Source organism: Opisthorchis viverrini, assembly GCF_000715545.1.
Source record: "Opisthorchis viverrini unplaced genomic scaffold opera_v5_108, whole genome shotgun sequence".
Taxonomy (NCBI): Eukaryota; Metazoa; Platyhelminthes; class Trematoda; order Opisthorchiida; family Opisthorchiidae; genus Opisthorchis; species Opisthorchis viverrini.
This window is the reverse complement of record NW_008751766.1, coordinates 52,057-78,491: the sequence shown is the minus strand read 5'-3', so window position 1 is coordinate 78,491 and position 26,435 is coordinate 52,057. Positions and strand designations below refer to the sequence as shown.

The 26,435-nt window shown below is 42.6% G+C and overlaps 1 protein-coding gene across 1 annotated transcript in view; it reads right to left on the bottom strand.

Moving 5' to 3' along the window:
- Positions 1 to 4,883: 4,883 nt before the first annotated feature.
- Positions 4,884 to 26,435, bottom strand: part of T265_05680 (hypothetical protein) — a gene marked incomplete at both ends in the record, with an annotated part of 54,416 nt that continues 32,864 nt past the window's right edge. The window contains 7 exons of the mRNA XM_009170749.1: positions 4,884 to 5,577; positions 10,868 to 11,326; positions 15,809 to 16,159; positions 18,518 to 18,796; positions 19,407 to 19,508; positions 19,595 to 19,735; positions 23,271 to 24,068. Of these exons, the coding sequence (XP_009169013.1) occupies positions 5,146 to 5,577; positions 10,868 to 11,326; positions 15,809 to 16,159; positions 18,518 to 18,796; positions 19,407 to 19,508; positions 19,595 to 19,735; positions 23,271 to 24,068 (2,562 nt within the window). The remainder of the gene's footprint in view (positions 5,578 to 10,867; positions 11,327 to 15,808; positions 16,160 to 18,517; positions 18,797 to 19,406; positions 19,509 to 19,594; positions 19,736 to 23,270; positions 24,069 to 26,435) is intronic.

Sequence of the window (26,435 nt, the reverse complement as noted above, 5' to 3'; positions counted from 1 at the left end):
TGTATTTGCGCGCTAATTTATTATCTTGCCTCCAATGCGCAGATACCTAACTCACCTCCACAAATCATCGATGAACCAAACTGTGGCACCTACAACCACTGTACGACAAGTACGCAGTTATTATAGCTTACGATGAGGACTGACTGACTGACCGTGGGATGTACTTGTGCAGTTGAAGCAGTTGAATGAAATCAGAACCTGTTGCATTATTCCAAGCCGGTAATAAGCGAATGACTATTGTGAATGACGACTCTATTCCGGAGTACGTAGTACACTCATAAAAGAGTGCCTGATGACCCGAAATGGGCATTATGATATAATCGGTAAAGTTTTTTCTTCATACAAGTACCCACCACTGATGGAGCTCTGAAGAGTGTCTATACTTCCATCACAGGACAAACTTTTAACAGGGAAAAGAACCTCGCTCAATGATGCAATATTTCTATTCAAACTGATGAATGGGGCTTGTACAAATGAGGAAACTTATTTTAAGCCAGTATGGCAACCCAACCGTTGTCTGGTGTAGGTATTTGTATAAATATGACTTGGTGTTCGCGTGCTTTGCCAGTGGCAGAATGCTGAAGATCGTTAAGTGAGCTAAGTGCATTAACGTCACTCCGTATATCCTACTTCCCGAAGATTATGGTCCCACTCATACTGAAACGTCTCAAATTGGAGAGAGCCCCCAGATCGTTATGATCTAGGTCGCGTGTTTTTCAGACAAAACGCGTATTTCCTGACTAATAAAATCCCCCATAACGGGGATGGTCTGCTGCAACTCAAAAGGAAACATTTTTTATGCGTACCAAAAGATTGATAGATGGTTCCAGCGGAAGAAATTGTGAGAAGGGGCAGTGCATGTAAAAGCGTGGACGAGAGTTTACTGGAAAGCCGCTTTAATGAGAAAACTCAGTACTGCCTAAAGGTTTAGTAATTTCTAGCCCTCTGCCTTTGCCTGTTTAGGGAAGAAATAGGAGTAAAATTAATTTATGTGGATCCAAATGTCTTATTGACTTAGGTCTGGAGCTCTTCGATTGAATAGTTTTCGTAGGATAGTGAGGTTCAAAATAAGGGAGTAAAATAATTTATGTGGATCCAAATGTCTTATTGACTTAGGTCTGGAGCTCTTCGATTGAATAGTTTTCGTAGGATAGTGAGGTTCAAAATAAGAAGCTAAGTTGACAGGTGCTTGCTAAGTAAAGGTTGTTATTTTTGGTAAAATGCGCATTATCACCAGATTCAACTCTTCTCAGAGCGAAGAGTAGCAAATGTGATTGTAATTTCCTCCGTTTTAGATGATAGTCCTTTGCAATTTGTGTACGGCAATTTTTCTAATGCTTGTGTGAGTCATATTTGGTCTGATAACACATCCTTAAACTTTGTCTGGCTAAATATATGCATAACCTTTAGTTCGAAGGGGCGTGCTATAAAATACATGCCTCCAAAGCATGTATTCAGCCCTCTGTCAAAGTAACCAACGGACTTCCATAACGTAATTCACGTTCAAAGAGCTTTTGAGGCGAAAGTGATCCTGATGAATAAACTTACTGACCTCTTCGTACCTTTGTCTCGTACTGTAGCAAAATCAGTCAGCGTTCTAGAAATAAGTGAAATTCTGTTGAAATAAAGTTCTGCATCATAACCAAGTACGGAATCAACTGCGTAAACTTCAAAGAAACACGCTTTCTGGCACGCATTTCTCAAGAACCGCTTGATCAAGCTGTTTGAACTATTGGCTTATGCTGATGGTCATTTCTTCTCTTAATATTCCGACATGAGGTCGCAAACGTCGTATGCTTATTCAGAATAACCTATGCAGCACACTGTCATCAAGATGTCCGAAAGGATTGTTGACCTACGCTGAGTTGAACCTGGAATACTTTATCCGTGGTCGTTGGTTTGTTCGCTGAGCTGGGCAAATCGATTGCAAACGTTTCATCACCGATTGAGGTGACATCATCAGTGCGTTGTTAGCGTGTGTAGTGGAGCGTAGATTTGGGTCGGCGGTTGCGTGTGTTAAATTACGTGCTGCCAGCTGGGGTTAGACATCAATCACGGTGGTTGTTTTGTCGGGCAGTTCCTGTGGGTGCTCTGTTGTCCTGTGTCTTGATTGGTCGATGACTACATGAACTTTGAGCTTGGCCTCCACGCCCTCGTACTCTGATCGGTGCTGCACTGACCTCTGTCCTTGATCTCTTTGGGTTCAGGTTTGTGATTTTCATTGATCTGACTCCAAGGAGTTTCTTGTTTTGTTAATCCGATTTTCAGCTCTCATTGAATATTCCGGTTGAGATGTGGGTCGTTTGAACGTTGTGGTAGGTAATTTGGACCTAGTTCAGCTCTTCGGTTGATCGAATCAGCCGTAGAGTATCAGGCTTCCAGAAAGTTTCTTCCGTGTGTTAATATGCCAAGATTTTGGCGTTATGCAGATTCTGACTCCAATTTCTTGTTTTGTTAATCCGATTTTCAGCTCTCATTGAATATTCCGGTTGAGATGTGGGTCGTTTGAACGTTGTGGTAGGTAATTTGGACCTAGTTCAGCTCTTCGGTTGATCGAATCAGCCGTAGAGTATCAGGCTTCCAGAAAGTTTCTTCCGTGTGTTAATATGCCAAGATTTTGGCGTTATGCAGATTGAATATGTGACCTTCTTGGTGTTCATGTATGGATATCACGGATGGAGTATGATGTATCTTGACGGCCGCGTTGTGGTCCTTCCTATCTCGATTATTCCAGTAGCGGAGTAATTGGACCTTCTGTTTCCAAATTCGGGGAATTCGAGGCTACAACCCAACTACTTTGATGCTCTGCTCTGAAACAACGTGATGTATGAACTAGACAGTCAGTGTTTTCCGTTGAAAATGTGAACGATGCAGATTCGAAGTAACACAATCTAGCGAAAATGAACTCAGCGTGCTGGTCAGAATGATTATTTGCCCTCATGCTTATTGTTGCGTATAGGATTCCCAAAATTAGCAATGTCAAGCAGGTTTTACTTCTAGCACCTCTCACTGAGAAATCTTTAAACAATTTGTGCATCCTACTAAAGGGACTCCAATTTCAAACAAATTCAGTTGATTCCAATTAACCCCAAATTCGCAAAACCTGAGAATCACAAAATATCTCTTTATGGGTGGAATGCGTTTTCACGAACGGCCAGTTCAAGTATAAGTAACTGATGCACTGGACAGGTCGTTTATGCAAGAGTGACTTGGAGTTGTGTGCTAGTAAATTTTTGTGCACTGAGTTTGCTACGGGTTGTCCAATGTGGAACGACTACATCTAGGAGTGCACATTGATATCCTTAAATTTACCAGAACCCTTGGCAAAACGGATATTAAAAAGGTTCCTATGATTGTATGACCTCCTAATAAAGATTAATTGTTTTTACGAAGAGCTTAGTGGGTTGGCAATATCTGGCCACGATGTTTAGAATTCCTGAGGCCACCCAAACTAGGCTAGAAAGGTGCTTAGGACGATTTGTAGAGTCATCAGGTTCGCAAAAGTTATTTTATATATGAGGTACGCATTGGTATAGATATGTTGGTCAACGTAGTCAATAAACTGGCAATATGCATGTCTCAACGAAATGCAGTCCAAAGGAGATCACCTAGCCACAGCCATACGGCACAAATTACATGACGTACTGGGTTTTACCTACCCAGCTGCTTAACTAATACTACTGTCACCAACAAGGCAAGTCATTTTCCCATGTGCGCTGCGCACTGCACATAATCTGTCTGCCTCAAATGTTCTGTACCAGTTCACAAGCATTTGCACACAGTTACAACGCTTCTCAGAACATTCACCTCATTATTTGAATCAAGTGACCAACTGACATCCCCATGACCTGCAATCTGACACTCGAGAACCCGCCACATTCACTGGACGCAGAATTGAGTTCAGAGTTTTATTGCTAATTTCAACTCGAAATTATAAGGTTTACGTGATGACATGCTGATCAATCAGTATCGGCCAGTTGTGCGCGCCGAGGACTCTGATATCATAAGATCGGCTCCGTTTCATTGTTTTGTCGCTGCTTATTTCTTATTATGATGTAAAATTGAGGGGTATTAGTAAAATCCAAAAGCAAAGTGCTAGCACCCCACGGTCTGTCTTCTTGTTGTATTATTCAAATGGTATGTAGCGCTAAAAATGTTTCAAAAACCAGCGTTTCCATTCTCAAGACAGTAGATCGTTCATGATTTTTTTTCGGTTAACAAGTGAATCTGTCACGGGGTAAGACTGCTAGACAGTGTTTGGTATACTTTCATAGATCCGCAAAATGTCTGTTGAAAAATACTTTGAATTACGGCCATTTCAGTACACCGGCCTTTGTTGCAGCATTGTAGTTTAAAGATGTTGGTAGCATAGTTATAGAGGACAACCTTGGAGTTACTTCGGTAAGCACTCGTAAGTGACAAATGACGATACCATCGCGCTGTCGCGTGTAATGACCCTAGCATATATATCCGTTTTCCCAAGGTTAAAAGCGCACTTGTCTTCCGCCCTCACATACCGAATGCGCGCTCGGAGAGAACATCTTCCAACTGTGTGGCGTTGGCTTGGAAGGGTCGAATTTCTAGGGGATAAATGTCGCTTTAACTGACTGTTTCAGACATGCAACGGTGCAATGTCTTTAGCCTCGTGTATGCTCTTTAACCAGATGCGTTCAGAGTAGGGGAAAATTAAGCTATATAATCTAGCTACTTAAACACCTGTTGGTAGTATAAGAGATGTAGCTGTCCACGACTCATCTTGTGGTGTGATCGGAACAAATGTTGACAATCTGTCGATCGATCGAGTCGACATCTAAGTTTTATTTTGGTCCACACAACGTTGATTGCAACTCGGAACAGAACGACAGTATTCGCATTGGAAGCTGCTTATATGGGACATTTCACTAGACATAGCCAAAGCTTTGCTCAGCCCAATGTTAGGAAAGCTATGAAATTATTGGTATGGGTGATGTAAGTAATAGAATAATCAATCAACATATAAAGTAATCTGTGTACATATAACTCGTCGAAAATGAAAAAATCTTCGTCCGTGTGTATTTGGTGGTTTTGATGAGTGCTGATACTTGGTGTATGTGTGTATATGATAGGCTATCTGTTTCATCATTCTCGATGGTTTGGTCTGTCCACCTACGAACATGTATAGAAAAGAAGCTCCGGTAGAAATCCTCGGTCGACTTCCCCATGTTCCTGCCCATCAGGCGTTTCCCAAAAATGGAACAAAAATTCTTCGGAATCCCCGTCTTGATTTGCTGAAGCGCTCGGCTTCAAACGGTATGGACGTTTTGCATGAGATGATGTACGCTGTGAACATCGCTTAGGACCTGTAACTCCGTCCGTGACACCACCACGATACGAGATTCGCTTTGTGTTTGAAGTAGATGTGTTCTTTTCCCGAGGATGATCGTTTTGGCCACAAAGTACCCGGACCTCAGGGCGACCGAAGAAACCGATATAGAATGTTGACGAGTTTAAAGTGGCTAGAGTGGCACCTGAAACGGACTTGGGTCTGTCACACTGGAATGTCTGGACACTCAGCAGGTAACGCTGATATGCGAGAATCTGAAGTACAGTGAATTAAAACATGCCGTTACAGAAGGCTTATTCAGCTCAATTAGCTGTTATCTGAAAGGTTTGTATGAGTAAACAACAATGAAGAGGCCTAACAAGCACGAGAAAACTCACGGATGCAAACATCGTGTTGAATGTTGTACATAAGAATAAGCAAGTGGAGTAACCGATCCATTTCCTAGTGCAATTGTGCCAAAACTTGGCCTAATCTTCCTGGTCATGGCTCTCGAAAACAACCGAGAACAACGCCAGAATGAGTATGTACATCCGATGAATCAGACACCATGGAAACATCACATAACAAGATTACAACTGCGAATTGACTGTAGGGTAAGAAGGGGGTTTCTTGTTGGAACGAACACATTCAAAGTTGTGTGGCATCTAATGTTAGGTGAATGGCAAAAGAAAAAGACAACATTTTGCTACAAGCGTACGTAAATTAAATATATCGGAGTACCGCTTTGGCCTCATAGCGGACCGCTTACGTAGACGGCTGTCTAGCTTTGGAATTACACTTAGTTAAAAATAACTCAGATGTGTTTTTACAAGCTTCCTTAGTCAAAATATGCCGAGTCTATTTCCTAAAAGTGAAAAATGGGCTCCTTGAGACTAGAAAAATTCTCGGTTCAATAGAAGCTTACTGTAAATTTAGTGAACGCCTGCATTCCGATCTCTGGCTGTGAGATGTGAGATGTGACTTACACACTTTATCCATGAAATCTATTAAAATGTCGCCTTATTACCACGCACTCACCAGGATTACTGGTTGGATTTATCATTCATAAGCTTTTAAATTTGTGCGGTCAATTTAGTGACTGCACTCTACGGCGATTTTGGCATTGGTTTTGAACACCAATATTGACTGGTAGAAATACTTGTGTGAAATATTCCGGCGGCTCATCGGGTGACCTTACCCCCAATACACTTCACAACAAAAACTGACCTTTGCACTTACTGACTGACCTTTTGTACTTATTCGTTTGTGTTCAACAGACACAATTTGCAATTCACGCAGTGTGTTGGTGATAATGGATTGCCCGGAAGCATAAAGTTGTCAGAAATCTAATGTTCCGTTTCACGAACAATCTATTTTTATTGCACACATACTCAAAGGGCACGGTGTCATTTGAGTAACGTTATGTTCTACTTCTAGAATCCATTAGAGCAGAAAACTATTTCATGAGAGTTCCTTGATCAGATGACTCCAGCAACAAAAGAATGTAGGTACATAAACACCAGAAGAAACTAGCCCTTGGAAACATACTACTACAGCACAAGCATTTGGACCAGTGTGCTGCAGGCCCGATATGAAATTAAAGTAAAGTACACCATCTAATCACATCGAGCCGCATTCTCCAGAAGTCAGTGAAATAACTTTGGCAGAGTTTGTGAAAGAGTCGGGTTGCCTTGAAACAGTCCTGGAAGAACAGACCCGATGGGAAAATGTTGCTGGGTAAATAGAGGACACTAAAGATGGTGATTGCATATTCTTATCAGCATCTGCACCAATGGAAATCATCTTCAATAATTTTCGATAGAAATATATGTCACCTGGCGAATAGTCGTTATGCGGGACTTCATTCAGAGCGTCCATCTGCAGCTTTTATTCCCACTCGGGTAGCATTAATTGCCATCAGGTGGAATCCAGATGGCATCATACTTCACTGAAAATGGCATTATCTTTACCCCTCTGAAGAAACGAGTTTTCCCCGATAACTTTTTCTAAGGCAGTTCCCATGCAAAGTAAACCAGCGAAACATGGTGAATTCCTCTTATACCAATCAACCCTCAGCGATTGACTTTGGTAGGACCCAATAGGATCTTATGCTACTACACCTTTGAAGCAAGCGACAGAATCAAACGAAGTCCCTTGAATAAAACACATCCACAGTAGTGATTTCTATCAGTGGTAGTGTGTTAGTAACATAAATTGGAACACTTACATTTAGGAAGCCACTCCAGTGGCAGTAAGCATTGTACAACACTACTACTCATTGATAAACAACAATGAATAAGGTTGTTTCATGTCATGAATCATCAGATCCAGCCCTTTTCTCATACAATTCCTTCGTTTGAGCACACTGTTAAACCACTTCATATGATTATCAATGACACATTTACTACTACCTAGCTCCGAGATTTCCCGCGTTCCATACATTACCATTCCAGTTGGGATGAGCGTGTCACAGGTTTCAACCTGTACTAGATTAGGGTGATGACGATCGAGTCCCTAGTTGACCAAGAGTGTTCATTCGAATCACTTCCTTGAGGTTAATTCTCCTGACACGAACTAATTTCTCTGGGGTCACGTCAGACATAAAGACGGAAACAAACTAATTCATGTTTAGCCTGTTGTCCCAAGTTTCCAAAGATGGAGCCAGGCTACTAAACTTTTAGAGCGAAATGATATTCAAATATTAAGATCGTTATAGGCAAGCAAATTGAGTGAACGTGAACGAATTCTAGGCAGGTATCTCATCATGTTATGAAACCAGTGTCAAACTTCGAGTAGTGCGTCCGTTTCAGTGAGAAAGCATTTTATGCGCAAAAAATTACGTTATTGTGGATAATTTACAAAGAGAAAGCTTATGGTCATTAGGAGGGGATGTCAGGCTAAACCAAGGTTAAGAGAGCCTTCGAATATCACCCAATAGTCGTGCGTCAGTTCGATTAGTCGGGCACAGTTCACCGAACGTCATGATTTTGGAATCTTAAAATCTGTAGCAGTATATCCCTTACACATGCACGGTAAATATACCTCATAAGCGGACTAACCCAACATGCACAGTCCAGATGAAAGTATACCCGTATATTGGTAGTGTCAGATTATTGATGGCTCAGGTGTATTCATTGGTAATTGATAAGGTGGTTGTTGATATTTCCGCCGAGCCTGGCAACTGACTTGCAGACGTCTCGTCACCATTTAAGGAGGCTGCGCTGTTGCGTGGGTGATGATGTCTCGGGTGGTGACGAAACGTCTGCAAGTCAGGTATTCAATATCTCACCGACAGCCTTCTTTTCTAAAAGTATGCACCGATGATTTTCATATATCCTTGGCGTGTGATTTCTGGCGTGATCTAGATTGCTGGTGTAATAGCCAAGAGGACCAGTAAGAGGAAACAAGAATTGTTCTCTACCTTCATTCTTTTGATATCTACAAGCTTGACACACACAAACTCAACAGATCTAGAGAAAATCAGTGGGGTTCCAGAACAGGTCATTACTTCATTTAATGTGGGTGTCAACTTTCCGTTAAAGCCATAGCTGAAACGCGGTCGTCATGGGCAGCGACACATTGCTGTACAAATCTACATTTTGTGGTATACTGCACCCAAATGCTCAGTAAGTTTATGAAACCCTATTCAGAGTTTGCAACTGACTGCTTTGCCGTTGGGGCCATTCGGAAAAGAAGCCCACAGCACCTCCCATCGAGATATCCATTGTTCCAGAACATAGCCTCAAGAAAGCTGTTGTATATCTCTGATCTTCTGAATCAGAAAACAGAAAACAGAATGTCCCTGGTCCCGTTGGTAGATCGAATTCCGCATAGAACTCTAGTAGAGGGAGTCACCGTCTGGTTACCGCCCTCTAGAAAAGTTAATCGTAGACATCTCCTGGATAAACGTTTTCTATAATAATGGAAAAGCTCAGACCGGACATCGTCCAATAACGCGAAAAAAACAGTAGATGGATAGGACCCAGTTCAATGTCTTGACAAGGGGATCAAGTTTAAAAACTGATAGGTAGAGTAAAAATAGACAAAGTTCACTTGGCGAGTTGTGTCCATTGTTGTCCCAAAAAACATTTTCCGACCTTGACAACTAAATGATGAAGAGGACAAAGGATGCTAGATAGAATTTAAAACAACAGACAACAAAGTGAACCAGAAAACCCCCGTGGGCCCCACAGCTCATGTTCTCAGGGATCTATAGAAAGGAGATATGGGGAGAGGGGGCGACAGACCCAATAACCCTACATAACTACGGAGAGATTCGATCAAAATCATTGTCTCGATAATGGAATGATTGGTGTCGATCAGCTAGTGATAGAGACTATACAAATTTCGTGATACTCTATTCATTATAACTTGGCAGTGGAATATTCTTTTGGCCCCTTGGACCCAAAGCTTACGCAGTGTTCATCAGCCCTGACAATTTGTGGTTAACGTGCCATTGCAAAACTATAAGTAGCATGGTGCAAATTCGCGAATTTTGAGCTTCAGCAAATTGATCAAAAGCTTTCGGACGCAGTGCTGAGCAAACTGTGTGTACATAGACTCTAGACAGTGTGGTCTTCTGAGAAATTCAGTTAGTCATCTGATCACGAAACAACCAAAATGCGGCTGGCAGGTACTGAGAATACAGAGGAGACAAATAAGTGTAAAGCTCTTATAAAAGAACAGCTAAGTCAAACACGCTGATTCACAACACAGTAGTCATCAGAACCAATTTCTCATGGAGGCATGAAACAGAATCGGTTCTATGGACTGAAAACATATCGGCCTAACACCACCACAAATTTACGCCTCATGTTTCTGGGGTCATGCTCAAGTAGTCCAAGTTGCTTGCCTATAAGAAACACTTTTACATTCAAACACAATCCTGAAGACCCGTTAAAATTTTGGCGTCTTCTTCGAGTTACAGATGACTGTTGTACACTTATTAAATTTAAAAAATGACGACCGGTTTCGCCCTTCTTGGAGCGAAGAGTTTTCAGCAACCTTGTGAGTAGTTTCCTCTGTGAAAATATACTGCGATATCTTGAATATCGTGCCAACTGAATCATGAGGCGGCCTGTGTGCAGCACATTCAGCTGGAGGACATCATAAACGAGAGATTCAATTGAGTCTCCCGTGAAAACCAAATTGATTTGCAAATGAGCGTATTTCTCGAAGACTTAGGAAATTGTTCACCTCGACGTATACCGAATTGCAGTGTCATTGCAGTGTCAAATGCTCTTTACGTTGATAGCTATGGTAGCGGCGGTGTACGTTTTGTGCATCGACTGAGAATCATTCCAAACAAAGGCTTTTAACTTTTTTTTCTTACCAACAGTGAAGCGAATCGACGATCAATCGATAAGTGTGTGCGTATGAGCATGTAACCACAGGTTTTCTGAAAGCCAAATATGCAAATCTTCGAAAACTTAGGTCGTATAAGACATCAACCGGAAATCCAGAAAATCAATTAACAATTTTGACACTTGTTTTGGATTATGGTTGATTTCTGCCGTGGATCCTTCGGAACGTGAAAGTCGCTAGAAAATAGCGGAACCAACTTACTTTCACCGGACAAGGAAACGTCACATCATACACGCGAGTAGACCCATCTGATACGATTTGGATGTTTGCCACGGCTTGAATATCCTCATCTGATGTTTTCTTTTTCCTTTTAACCATTCGCGTTAGATTCCGGTTGACTTCACCCGACATCGTCAGAACGGTCGGTTCAGGATTCTGACTGCTCACCCGACGGCTGATCACGTGTGGCCGACCTGTCCAGTCATATCGGGCTACCTCCAACAGACTACTGGAACGAGGTAGTGCCTGGTGTCTCCTAGTCTGTGTGTCAGCCGTTGAATCGACAGATCCATGAAACTGGGTGCCAACGGAGGAGCACCCTCTGTTGTTTGTGGTAGCTCGAGGAACAATGTGTTTGAGTTCCACAGTTACATTGAGACGCTCACCAACCTGAGTTGACCCGTAGACTCCAATGCCAGAAAGAAATATGGGTGCTGAGACCTGCAAATGTAAACGAAATGGCATGCTGAATTGAGATCACGCACAACAAACTAGTATTTTTCTATTCAACAGCCAGAGAGGCCAATAAAACCATGGTTTGGTGGTAAAATTGTGCTTATTCCAACGGTTATCTTGTGTTAACTGATAGATCATCCGCGAAAATGCGCATAAGTAAAATGAACTATCCCCAAGATCTACTTTATTTTTGGCACATCAAGACGAAGAGTCCGTAATTTTTGTGACCCCACCAGTTAAACAGATGTTATTCGTAAATCCGAGTGTGTGAGCGCAATCGTACGAAGGGTGTTACCCAGAATAACTGGGGTAAGATAATCACGGTCGATGGACAAAAAGGATTCGATAAAGCTGAACCTTAAAAACCCTCCAAATGCTTAGCTACACAAGAATCTGGCTTGATGATATATGGCATATGTCGGCCTGTAGCCCTAGCGAATTATTTTTTTTTCATTTGAGACTGACTAGACAGCAACGGCTTATAGGAGGACTATGCGAACCACGCAGAACCATTCGATGGCTCAGCATTCGTAACCTTGCTCCGAATGCAAAAGTTGCACTGTTCCGGTAGACTTTTGTTGCTTAATACCGTATATTCAGTACCTTCATCAGGATAGATCAACACAGACAAAACATTTGGTCTCTCTTCCTGCGAACCTAGTTAACCGAAGTGCTGTGGTCTGCTCTCTAAAGGAGTTGCTTCATGCAGGTTTAGTTGCTATAGATGGGAACTCCTGTGTTATATAAGTAACTCTAAAGTGGTGAGTCAAACCAATTAGAGGGCGAAGCATCTATTTTCACTTTGCATCTTACATAAATTTCGACGGGTCTTTAAATAAATGCTCTTCCCTTAGCCTGATAGTCGAGACGAATCAATACTTCATCTCCGTAAAAGTCTAAAAATCATGTGGACCCAGCCAAATTGCTGGGCCGTCCATATTTAGAAGAGATCAAAAACTTCGTTGCGTAGTGACACAAACGCTTTAAAGCGGTCCACAGCGAAAGAAGGCTGCCATGTAGATGGATATCTGTGTGAAGTACACAGGCTATGGGACTGTTCCAACTGTAGTGGATTTTGTTGGCGAGTCTTTCCATGCGAGTTGTCTTCTGCATGGACGTAACCGTGTATTGTATTTCATCAATTAACTGTGGTCATGTGATAGACCGACACCTTAGAACAAGAAAGGAATTCGACACCACATGCCTGGTCTCTTCGGTTACAGCGCACACACATGGGATGGAAACACAGAACCTAATTCATTACACACGGAGTGCACACGTCCTCAAGTGAAATACATTTTTGCCAATGATCGATATATGCGTCCCCTTCGTGGACACCGGAAAACAATGGGCCAACGCAAATTAAATAATTGTGTAAAAGTAGAAACGTCTTCAATATTACTTATGTGCTTACTGAAAGCTCTGGACGGCCAAGTATCTCTTTCACTATTCTTGGGACTCATTTAGTAAACCCAATCCTAAAAGTCTCACCAGCCTTATTATCTAACATCAAATTTTACGTGTGCTGCAAAACACACTCGTTGGCAAATTAACTTGATGTTGACGAAAGACTGAGTTGAATTTCACCCGAACCTATTGTTCATGAGTAGAGGGATGCTGAAAACACTTTTACAAACACATTTATGAGAGCCCCGATTTCAGCTGTTCATCAAGGCCTCGTGGTGCTCCAGTACCGTCAGCGTGACTCGTAAACGCCGAAAATGCTCCAAACCTCAACCTTGAGCTCAAAAGAACTGTTCGCCGTCCATACCGTGAGAGGAACACTACCTATTCACGTTAGCCACAATGGTCGCCAAAGATAGGATTGGTAGGTACAAACCAGGGGCTGATTGGTAGCGAAGTGTTAATGACAGACAAAGCTGGTAGTGGAACATTCCCTGTAATCAGTTAGTTCCTAAGCATACCCAATTCTGGTGCATAATCTGGCTAAGTCAATGCACTTATTCTATCTGAACAGTACCATCAAGCTGTTCTAAAAATGGACTTAGTTCTTTCGACTGAAGACAGTGGATCAAGCCTAGTGGGGTTCTACGTAGCTTCCAAAGCGGCAATTCGTTTGTCGTACAACAACGTTGACCGCGGTTTGGAAAGACCGATTACTTTTGCAGGTCGTGTAAACGTGCCAGTCGATAGAAACTTCTGAGAACATTAATTAAGATCTCATTTGAAGGAGACAGAAAATCGCGAGCATCTTTGGTGTACCTAATCAAGAGAAGAAACACTCACACCTAATCACAATCAACTCATATAAATGCTAGAATGGATATTCTTAGTCCTAACCGGTTTAATGTGCCCTTTCCGAGTCAGTTTGTGAGTAAAATTGGTCATATTGGTCATGCCACAAGCAAACTGGGAAGACTGTGCGGCACACAAGTTCACCGTGTGGAATACCACTCAGACTTTCACAGTTAAGGACGGACTGAAAGTAAAACCGTTTGCATTGGTTTCAGGATAACGATATCCACATGCGTATCTGTAATTCAGCACTCCTCATGGCTAACGGTCAAGTTTTCAAACTACTAGTCGGGAGGCCGCGGGTTCGGAGCTTCGTGAGGTGCAGACTACCGATAGTACCCAATGAGGATATACCAGTTGTACAGTGCTTCTCTTTTCAAGTACATATTGGCTTCGCTGACAGGTTGAAATCTCAAATGATTTGATTTGATCAGGAATTTGACAAGGAAGAAAGGTTGAACACAATGGAAATACCTTTTAAAGGTGTCGAAGGTAGATACTAACACAAAAAGAATGTCACATCACTTATTATTTTTGATGAATACGTACATGAAGTTACCTAAGGGATTCTCAGTGTCCCGTCATACCCTTCAACTTACATAACAGACGTGACGAGAAACGGCGTATATATGAAATAACAAGAAACTCTAAAATACTCACGAAAGCTTATGAGCCACTTCAAGTGAGTTGGAAGGCAAGGTCATGCCGAATGGACAGAAAGTATTGCAGTGAAAATCAGAAACCGGATTACAATCGGCACTTATATAAGGAACTTCTATAACATGAGTCAGGATACCTAAAACACCGTAAAAGTTCAAAATGCTTTGTAAGGTTCAGCTTGCGGCTGGAGTTGGCAAAGTGAGACCCTAATAGCATTCGTGATGTCACAGATCCCCTTAGTTTAATTTAACACTCATGTAATCTCATTTAATAGCTGGATTGTTTGTTGCGCTCAAACTTCTTGAGAATAACTCTTGGAAATACCTGAAGGCCACCAAGGTTTTGTTAAGCAAGTGAAGAAAGTGATTGCAGAGAGTTCAGTTTAATCATGCTTCCAAGAGGAAACCGGTATTCCGTTGCATAGACCTATGTGGGTATCGAGGTTCCAGCTATACACTGGTTGTAGGAGCCACATTACTGTCAATAAATTATAGGGTTACCGGGCTATAAGTGGTAGCCAAGTGGACCAAGTGGTAGTCTCCCTATCTCGTGATAAATTGTGCTTAGTGTGCACAATATGCAACACAGAGATATAGAACTTTGAATCCACTGCCAGATCTTCAATTTTATTGAAAAAATTGTGCCTTACATGAGTACCGCGGATCTCTTTCACAAACTAGAACAAAAGTACAAGCTACTTTGTGATGAAGGAAACAAGAGGATGAAATTTCAAGGTTCCCATCTGCGTTCCTCCGTATCCATGTTTTTTTTCAAGCCATGTGGGATTTCTATCGATATCCCTTCTCCTGTTGTTCAAATAATCCAGGAATTTCGGCGTACGCAGGACGGTTTGTTGAGCTGGTCAATCTTCATATAGTATGATGTACCTAAATATTATTCTTGGTTTTCGACTCTACTGAACGTAGGCTTGACTTAATAAGTATACATTAAGCACTACTCTGCCGAACTAAAACAAAGTTGCAGCAAATGCGGTCAATGAAAGATGGCTATTTCTGATATCCTTTTGACGCAAAAATCAATTATACCATCCCACTGATGGCACCAGAATTATTGAGCTCTTAAATATCTCACGTTCTGCAACCAACGCATTACTTATACTCCAGGCTTCAACGGACAGTATGTAGGAGGAGCCGTGTGCTTGTCTGAGTCCAAGTCGGTTGCCAACGTAGGATGGAGACATTCAAAACGAGCCGGCTGATGTGACAAGATAGTTTATCAGAAGAGCTCAAACCATCAATCATTCGACGTAACCAGCAGCCATTTAAAGTGCCATTTCCTCTTGGAAGATGAAATCGACCAGGAAGATTTCTATTTCAGGATAGTTTCTCGATGGGTGTGTTTCACTGAAAAACTGCCCTTTTTCGACACCGGTGCCTTTTCTTGAAAAGTGCCTTTTTAGAGTTGTAGGTAAGAGCAAGATATATCGCAAGATATATTGGGAAGTGGCTTGTATTTAAAGTGGGGAAGTATCCAGCTGAAGTAAAAATGTTTCCAGATGAATGAACTCCAATAAATATCAGAATAACCCACCTGGAAACTGATGCTATGTTGATGGCTACCATTGGCATTTGGAGTAATTGCATGTTTACCAGTTCGAGAGAAGCGTGAACACCTCCATACTTTCGGACCGCATCTTGGTTCGGAAGAGAACAGTGGCGATCCGTTTTTCGCTGAACTGACGAGCTGGTGAGCCGTTTCTGACTGCGTGGTTGAGCAAGGAATGACCAGTTGTGTATCCATGGATTGACCACATTCCTCATTAGCCCGATCAATGTCTTCGTCACCTCGTTTATCGGTGGCCGTTTGGCTAGCTTCTGTTTGTCCGTCTCTTGGAGGTCCACTGCAGTCGTTAGTAGTGATGTGGACGAACAGATCTCGGACCTGCAGGAGATACTGGCTTGATCAACTACGCGAAGTATTATGCATAATAACCTAACTGCCCTGGGGGCAACTAGCTATATCTAGATTGTAGTGTGTGCATGGTTCCCGAACGTTTGTGCTCTAGAAAGCAGGTAAATTACCAGTAAAGATAGTGAAGTAATTTATTCGTAAAGGCACCATACTCTTCTTGACACAGCGCGATTATTCGGGTTAGTCCTCTTCATAATGGGGGAGGCTTGGGTTTAGGATTAATTTTTAGTTGGGTCACCAGAGATGCCTTACTGAGAGTTCTCCTCGGGTCATGTGAGAGGACTCCATCAGTGGACAGTAGTACGCACTGACTGCTTCGTGGTAAAGGAAATCTGGTATACCGTGACGCTGGTAACTAAATTTTTCGGCTTGTTGACTGCAGGGCTTCCTCAATAAAGCTGATGACATGAAATATCAGTTCACTTTTTCCTCGAAAATAGCAACTGTTTATTGATCTGCAACTTAATCTGGTGTAAACGGGAAACCCAACTGAATACATTTTTATGAGGTGTCAGTTGGCAGTGTTGCACAAGAGTCATTTCATTTTTCGGTTTAGACGACATGCAAGCAATTGAAGTAAATTTGTTGGCATAACACTACCTGTGGAGTGGATGAAAACGTATCGACAACTCACTACAGGTTTTGCTCTTTTATGGGCTTGCTAGGCAAATTTAATTCTCGAGCTTCCACAATCTAGTTTCCTACTTAAGTAGGCGGTAAACTGGCTACTTTTTTTAAATTGTGGTTCGGGTGATATACAGTTTAATCTTCAGACAACATTAAGTCTATATGAAAATGTGTACATGATTCCAGTTAGCCATCTAGTTCTAGAATGCGGATCTCGCCTGTTGAACGGCTCTCAACCCATTTTCCTAGTGAAGCAGTAAACTCCCGCCGATAGTGTCCTCTAATTTATTATCATTTGCATATATTTCCTCCCTCGCAAAGGTATGTTACCCAAAAAGGTCGTTTTGCATTCTTACTAGTAACCTAAATCGATTCAGCTGTTTCCTTCTCATGTCTTTTGAGTTCGGTACTATTGCACAACTCTCCACACGACTCGCTTCTCAGTCTGACCGTATTTATCAAAACAGTGATATAGTTACGACACAGACGCACCTATTTTGAACAGTCTGAGTATCGGTTTATTACAACCAATTCCAGAGATCTGTAGCCGAAGACGAGGACAACTTTTTACAAGAAACGTTTGAAGGTTGAACAAACAAAATGATTTTTGTCTATCAGGCCGAAAATAATGGGCTTTTATCGGATTTGTAGTTTGAGAGAGTAAGAAAAGGTGTGAGTACTTGCTGGATTTACCGAGCTCCTGGTTTGTAAGAGAACGCAAAATGACTTAAAGATTACACGTCTCCAGATTTGCTGGGAGTGGGTGTGATTCGGAATGTACACGAAAGTGTCTTGATGTTCTGAGTGGAGTGGATGATTTGGATGACTTGCTCAACTACGCCAACGTGGCTTGAAGCAGCGCACTGACAAGAAGTTGAACCGTTCTATTCCAGCATGCTTAACATGCTACAGATAACATATTTACCAACAGTCCTTCGTTTTCATAAAAACTGAATCCCTAATATTTGCTACGAATATCGCTGACACTCTAACCAATTACCACTATATAGAAAGTGTCATACTATTTTCAATATATACGTAGCACATTGTCCGTTCAAAGAAAAGATATTATTTGATAACACCGCTCCCAATGAACTGGAATAGACACGCGGCAAATACCGATATACATGAAACTAGCCATGGTGTTGCGTCAGATAGATCCAACAGAATACTGCACACACTATTAATCCTTAGTACGCACAAGTCGCACGTCTCGTCACAAAAACCCGAGTGTCACCCAGTTCCATCAAGCAATAACACATTGGTCACCTGCCGCAAGCGCATTTAACGCTGCTCCACCATTCATCGTTCAGCAGGTCAGGAACGCTATGGATCACACGGAGACACGACGAACTTCACTGAAAAGAATGCATTCTGAAGGCAGTGGAGAGGGTCGTGCAGGGCATTCAGAGATTTCACATGCAGCACCACAGTATTCGCACACTTACCATTTCAAGTGAAAGAAAACCAGAGTAAGCCACATTCGTTGCGAAATCATTAAGCGTCATTGTTGGAAAGCGAACCAGGGGGAGGAACCTTGCAGCAACCTGAGCTCGATTCANTCAGCAGGTCAGGAACGCTATGGATCACATGGAGACACGACGAACTTCACTGAAAAGAATGCATTCTGAAGGCAGTGGAGGGGGTCGTGCAGGGCATTCAGAGATTTCACATGCAGCACCACAGTATTCGCACACTTACCATTTCAAGTGAAAGAAAACCAGAGTAAGCCACATTCGTTGCGAAATCATTAAGCGTCATTGTTGGAAAGCGAACCAGGGGGAGGAACCTTGCAGCAACCTGAGCTCGATTCACTAGAACATCACGAAGGCCTAGCCGAACACATTCAGCCCCAGCCCAGCGTCTTACCGCAGCAAATACCTCTGATTCTTTACAATTCAGTGTGTCCCGCTGAAGCAATGATATAAAGTTAGTAGCATCCATTTCCAAGAGTCCAGGTGAGCTCAGTACATGAGGGGCCTGTTCGAATGAAGAACGATGAAAGGATTAGTTGAGATTTATTTGAGAGAGTACTTCAGTTAATTTGTAATTTATGCGTTCAGTGACAGAAATAGTGTCCTTAAAAGAATTTGCCAGCTAAAACTTACCCCATAGAACAACTGACGCTTTATGTTCGCGAATTTTTAAAGGCATCAGTGAACCGCACTAACCGAAACTATATGTTTCAAACTACAAATACCAATTCTATGGCAAACTCAAATTTACCGGAACGAATTGCAGTTAGCTGACTAATATATGCAAACGATTTCTCAACTAGGTTGAGCTTCACACACGTGTCTCTACTTTTTACTCATCAATTTTTATTTTTGCTTGATATTACTGCTCTGAATGATGTGGTAATAATGCCCCAAAGAGCCAAAATCTATGAAAACTCGGTCCGTCTCTTGGATTTTGGGCCTACTGCGAACCTCAGTAAGCGTGTTGATGGATTGGTGCTCCACTTCACTGGACACATTTCGTCGTGATCACATGACACCGTGCATTAAAAATTGCACCAAAATGACTGATTGCTAGCCACAAAACTTTAATGTTGTATGCAACACAAAAGAGCACACTTCAATTCACATACCAGTACATCGATCACGTGCCAACAACGGCGGGTTAGATCTTCTTCGTCAAAGAAGAGGCTCCTATCAAGCATCAAACATACGTTAGATGCAGTAATGAGTCCCTGGAAAGTGAGGCGATGGAAATCGAAGTTAAAAACAGGGACGTTATCAGCAGTTGAAACAGAACACAGAAACCAAAGAAACCTACCTTGAGATGCTCAACGCAACGTTGCCCAAGTGGTGCAAGCATGTACTTCTTCGCAGCGTACAGTACGTAGAAAACAATATCTGGGTCATCGTTCAACTGTATTTCGTCAGTGTACACGTAATGAAGCATGGTCTCGAAGGCCTGTTGGTGAGCAAATATAGTTGAGGGGGGAAGAACAGTGCGTGATGTGCTGAAATTTGGTGACAGGTATGGGAGAGGTAACGCTACCTAGTCTCAGAATAGTGGTGAGTAAACAGTCAATTCTTGTGATAAGGGAAATGTTACTATTTGAAAACTATTGTTTGTATTGAACATGCAAAAATAGGTTGTACTTTGTGCCGCTAACATGGTCATACTTTGTGAAGGTACTCACGTTCTTGTGAGTTAAACCTCTAGCATATTGTAGGTACAAGTTCGGTAATTTTAAGTTCGATTCTCAGAAAATTTGTACTTGGGCGAATGTGAGCCAAAAGGACCTCTTTCTGTGCAGTTTTGTACTCTGAGACGCCCTGGTAGTTGTGTAGTGGAAGCGAAAGAACTATACGGTCGATCAGGCTTCTGAGATCACACCGGAAGTTATTGGGTCAAGAGCAAACATTGTGATCAACTGCAACCATAAGCGCCTGCAGGTTAAAAGGTGAAAAATGGTGTAAATAATCTGAAAGAGGGCTCAAAGTACTTGGACTTTTGCTTGGACCTCCTGTCAAGCTGGAGCGAGATTTCAGAAGGCAATTTGCAGATAACTTTTTCTTTATCTGGCAGAGATTCGAGAATATTCGCCGAATAATGGAGACCTTGATAAGCTAAAGTACAACACCTTTTTACATAGTATAGTTTACGGTGGCTTGTCTTCATCCAAAAACTCAGCAACGGGATGGTTCTGCACTGATGGGCTTGTGTAGTGCACCAAAAAGTTCCCAAGAGCCCCTGAGTCTGTTTATATTTACTTCAACCATTTTAAGCAATTCAAGTCTGTTCATGTAAATCAGATTCATTATTCGGCGTGACTACTTGACGCATTTCGAGACATACAAACTGTAAGTGGTAAACAACCATCAACGCAGCAAGTAATTCAGATGATATAAGAATAGCTAAGCTTATTTATCTATCATTCCATAAAAACCACTATCTTACCACGATTGATGTACAAAGCGATGGACGGAATAATCTCATTCTCTAGGCTCGTAGTTCTATGTCTACAACTGGATTTCTTTGATTTACGTTTCGTTAATGCATTTTACGATTACTAATACCATGAATAATTCAAGCCTGTATTTTCACAAGTTTGGACAGTAATGTGACAATATGAAGGCGTCAAAATCTAGGTTGGAGCATATAAGCATGCGAAAATGTATGATAGACGTTATTCGTGTTTCCAAAGTTCAACAGTTTTTATTTCTAACAGGGTTTGTGGAATGTCCACAACAGAAGTAGTCACTTCCAGCATATAGTAACCATATTTTTGTTGAATTTGTTTGATTGCGTGTAATTGTGCGTCGGTCATTTGCTCCTTGGGTTTTTAGGTACCACATTTGTCGGGAAATTATTTAGGTTAAAATTTGGTGGATCCATGTGTTCTCGCCAATCCTCCGTTTGTTCAAATGGTTTGTAATAGTTTTGTAATAAGCATCTGTTCGATATCTTCTGGACCGTCATTTACCGACCTCTGGTTAAAAAACGAAAGACGGATATTGTGAGCTTCGCTTGGAACAGCGTGGGAGAACAAGCTTACCATAAACGGATGAGAAAACACAGTCAACAATTAAAACGCTGTCGTATATCTGGCTGTCCGTCCCGTTTGTTCACCATTATTACCAAACATTTCCAAAATTAAGCAACTACAGCTAGCTTGTTGTCGATAGGGAGTTGGTAGCTCAGGTTCTGTTCACTGAGTTGGGCAAACTGGTTGCACACGTTTCGTCACCAACCGAGGTGATATCATCATTGCGTAGTAGTGATGTAGTAGTTTTTGTGACAAAGATTCCACACCTCCAAAACTGTCTCGTCAATAGAGGTGTTTTCTAGTATGGATGTTTCAATTTAACACCACACTTTACCGACAAGTCGATGTAGTCGCCATTAGTTCTCCTCTCGGTCCCTTGTTGAGATACGTTTTTATGGGCAAACTGGAGCTTGGTCGATTGAATGCGGAGACTGGACTTACGCACTTTTAGCGAAGGTACGTAGATGATATTTCTATGGTAGTATCAAACCGTTCCGAAATGGATGCTCTCCTGACCAACTTCAACCAAGCATATCCCTCTATTAAATTCACTTTTGAAAATAAAAGTGACAACGCTTTCCACTTCTTGGACGTTAAGTTTGTCAGACTTTCCACGAGTTCAATTCAGAGGTCTGCCTAGAGAAAGCCCACGTGAACAGAACAGCACGCAAACTTCCTGAGTTTTGTGCCACTGAGGCGAAAGCGAACCCTGATTCAAACTTTAACGAGACGAGCAAAACGTATTTGCTCCGCTGCTACACTGGACCCCGAACTGCAGCACATTGCTAACGTGCTCCGAGCCAATGGTTACCCGGAGAGATTAATAACCAAGAATATGTCAGACCGCCCTATCCAACCGCCCTTCACGACCGTTGGAACGAAGCTAGTATACTTGAGTTCGCCGTATTAAGAGGATCTGCTGGTGGACATAGTCAATCGCCGCTTGTTTCAATCCCTACTACGCACGTTTTCGGCCGGAACCCTGCGGTCTTGGTTTACAACAAACCCTCTGCTCAACTTAAACCTCAAAGACAACATGCCAGTCCTCACTCAATGGTTGTGTATTCTTTCTCCTGCTGTTGTTCAGCGGGGTACGTTGGGCGCACGACATGGCAACTTTCTAAGAGAATACGCGAGCCCCTCTCTTACAGGAATATCGCTAACTTCAACAGTTCAGCCAGGAGCTCAATTGTATCCCACCTAATTGACACCCGGCACGTGGTCATGCCAAATGAATCATTTTAAATCATTTACCGTGTGCCTAATAGACTGCCAGTATCTATTCAACGGCGTGGCTTGACTACAGCCGAGGTAGTCGCTAGATGCCTGCGAAAACGGTACTGTGCTGTCAAAAACGTTTCGTACGAACGGTGAGTCTGCCTTGGTCATGTGACACGAATCAACCGACCAAGTCACTCAACAGCCCCCTTGACTGTCTCGAAGCATCCGACTAGATGCGACATGGGGGAGGGACATAGACAACCAATTGTTCGTGTCTCCACGTCTTGCATCTCAATAACTAATCTTCACAGCACATTTCATTTTGCGCTCCTATTTTAACAATTATATATGTACTGACCTGATGACGAGATCCCGAAAACATTGATGTTCGTCACTGTGTTCTTTTTCAAACCATGGGGATATTTAAGCAGAGATGTTTCTCTTGGAGTGTCTCTTCAAGGGATAAATAACCAGGCTAACAGGCTGCTCAAATCCTACCATCATTGAACAACGTTAGAATGTGCTGCGACTTTAGCGAAATACACTCATTCCGATTTGGTTTTTACGGGAGACTCACCTGGAACCCAGCTGAATCTCTTGTTTATGATGTTTCTCCTATTCCCTCGGGCTAATCAGGATACATTTGGTTGGTTTATTTGGACGGAACAATTTTGTGACAGAGGTAATAGATACGATTACAAGGTCTGTCATAGCAAAGGTCAATGAACTCACCTTTGGGTGTATATCCGGAACGCGATACTCCGTGTGCTGTTCAGAAGTGCGTGAATGCATTTCCGCTACCGGACCATAAAACATGGCCTCAAATACAGGTGATGCGGTGGCGAGAATGAGACGATGGGCTGCGAAACGTTTGCACGGTGTATGTTGCATGGCGGAAACCCGGTGTGACCGATCACTTGGTGATTCCACTGAACCAGATTTCGTGGTGGTGGTGTTATCTAGAGCCGATTCCTCATGGTTAGAAGATTCACCCACAGAGTTACACGACTGGACACGAACTTGGTGAATAAATTCACTGTCAGTTTCTGAGAGACCTCTGAGTGATTTATTCTCAGGACATGACGTTGAGAGAGGTTGGTCGTGGGATGCGATAAGAGCCCGTCCAGTGACACTCCGCGATTGTTGTGCCTCATTGGTGATATCGTCTAAGTCGGAATTAAGATCCAGCTCTTCATGATTTTCCTGACCATCCTCAAGTGAGTTGTAACTGCAAATCAGGTTCGACACTGTATGTTCAGGGTCACTGATACCCATACCATTTGACCTCTCAGGGGGTGAACTAGACTGCTCGTGTTGTAATTGGGGTATCAACTCTGTCCCTCTTGAGGGTCTTGCATACAACTGCATACCTGTTGGGCCACCCGGTGCGCCTGAGTCCAAGGGTGCAAAACTTGGAAACATGGAGTTAGTATCCAAATCACTCGTACCACCAACTACGAACCAAACGTCTGCGAAACGCTCACTTTGAAGTAGTCGGTGCCAAAGAGATTGAGGTCCTGAACAGCCAGTCTACATGAAAAAAGAAATTGTACTGTAACATACCTGATCTCTTGGAAACCATTCTTTAGTGTTCCATTATAAATCTCTATTACGTAGAAGTGATGAGCCTCGAGTGGCGACATAAGTGGTTGCCCCGATTTAAGCGTCAACTCTATGACCCAAAGTAAAAACAAATCACGACATAATCGGTTGTTCTGAAGTGACACCACTTTCAAAGGAACACACTGGTATGTATGACATACTTTAAACTGTACATGGCAACCTTGTCGCCATAAAAGCACCATACGTAGTCCGGAATTTTAAATGACCCAGAAAGCACATTCATCCGGAATGGCTGTACAAATTACCTCGGCTGACTAACAGAGTATTTTCTGGTGGATATGAAAACGAGCTCCAAATGTCGTCAGTTTCACGCCCTTCTGTTCATTGTCTAGTGAGCATTTCGTAAGGCCCCATGCTAAATTCAAGCACACAGATAACAGGGATGCCGGAAACTAGTTGCCTATTAAATCTTACTTGAGATTATGACAATTCCCCTTTCTATTTACCTGTTCCACGCGTGTACTTTTTGTCCACTTGTTCCAGTCATGCGTACCCGAAATTCACCTTGTCACAAAGGCCGCGCCCATGCGTGTGCGTGAACATGCGTCACAGGCTCACCCACCCGTTTTCGTACCCCGTCTGCTGGGCCTGTCCTGACTTGCCCTCTCATGAGGCCCGTATGATTACATGACTGATTGGAATCACGAGACCGGCCGCGGAACGCACGACTGCGACCGACATTACCGAACCAGTATTCCGTTCGCATTCCGTTCTGGGTCGAGGATCCTAACAATGCACTGTGCCAGTCGATGAGAGGCTTGCGCACATTTTGACGCCACGAGTGTGAACATTTGAGGCTTATTGTATATTTTTCTTACTTCTGTGTAAACAATACCTCTAAACAATCGATCTCGGTTCTTCCTTTTGATATTCGGGGACATCAAACGTGGCTCAAAGTTCAGTATCGGGAAACCAACCCTACTTTTCATGACCATTAAAACTAATGAACTGTTTACCCGTCCTCTAAAATGAACTGATGTAGGTCCGTGTGTATCTTGTCGCTTTTAGACGAGAGAGCGTAAAAGGAACCAACTTCTTTTGGATAGAAAATACTTAATGTTGGTGTTAGGCTGTCCGGTTACGGGGGTGACTATGGGATATGTGAATATTTTATACTCACCACTCCCGTTTAAATGGTTTTGCTTCCGTCATGGCACTATTTATCTAGTGGATCCAAGCCAAAGGGAGGGGCATCGGTGAACTCGAGTTTCGCCCTTACAGCAGAGCATGCCCTCGGGATTTGAACTTCGACGTTTGAATCCTGATGTAAGAGGTAAGTGTGTTACCACTAGTTTATCAGCACACACCTGAATTATCACGTTTGAGGAGGGGGAACAATCACATCAGTCGGGCGTGAACACGTTCGCCTGTTCAGACGTTCAGATGCGTCCAGCTTGTGCTGGTTAGATTAGCGGTGACACACTCACCTTGCATCTAAGATGACCTGATTTCGAACCCGGACACGGACAAGAGTATGCACCACTGATGGGCTATAGCAAGCGTGAAACTCGAGTTCAGGGGTTCCCCATTTGGCGTGCACTCACCAGTATGATTTCCCGGGGACAAGATGACTAACTGTCCAAACGAGTGGAATTTGAAGTCTAAGAATACTGCAGCCAGCTGAAACTAATCATTTTCTGGCGATGAGAACATGTTTTCGGTAATAACATGCAGTAAATCTGTGACTGACTGCTGTGACCTGGACAGCTGGCTTCGTCGACGTTCGACAAAGCCAATTTGACTTTTCGTGAATGAACACACTTATAAAAATTTACTGGCACTTTTGAGGAATCAACTGTGTATTATACATAACGATTCATTCATGCTCAACAAAAATCGGTCCGATTTGATCACTATGCTTGTCTAGTTAATTTTACCAGGAGGTCGACTAAAATTCTAGTCCTGAACTATTAACGTTCACGTTCTCATGAGCGTGCAAAATTCTATCAGCTCAGATCCAAAGTCACGCGTCCCTGTTGTAGACCTCAATCACACCAGTGTAACACATTTCGATTGGGCGATACTCGGTGGTGAAGCCCTTTCCAGTCTGTATGTGTAAATTGAAGTGAGCTTCGGGACATTGCCATATTTCTCAGCCGAATTACTTGGTCAAATACCGATTTCCCGCTGAACTTAAATATGAACTTTAAGTAGGTCCATGGGATATTTCGGTGAATTTATGTAGGTTCGGTTCAGGCGTTCCTCACCTTCCACTCTCTGGTCTTTCATTGCTGGATCAACTCAGCTAGTGAGGTGGGGCTCACATTTCTCTCC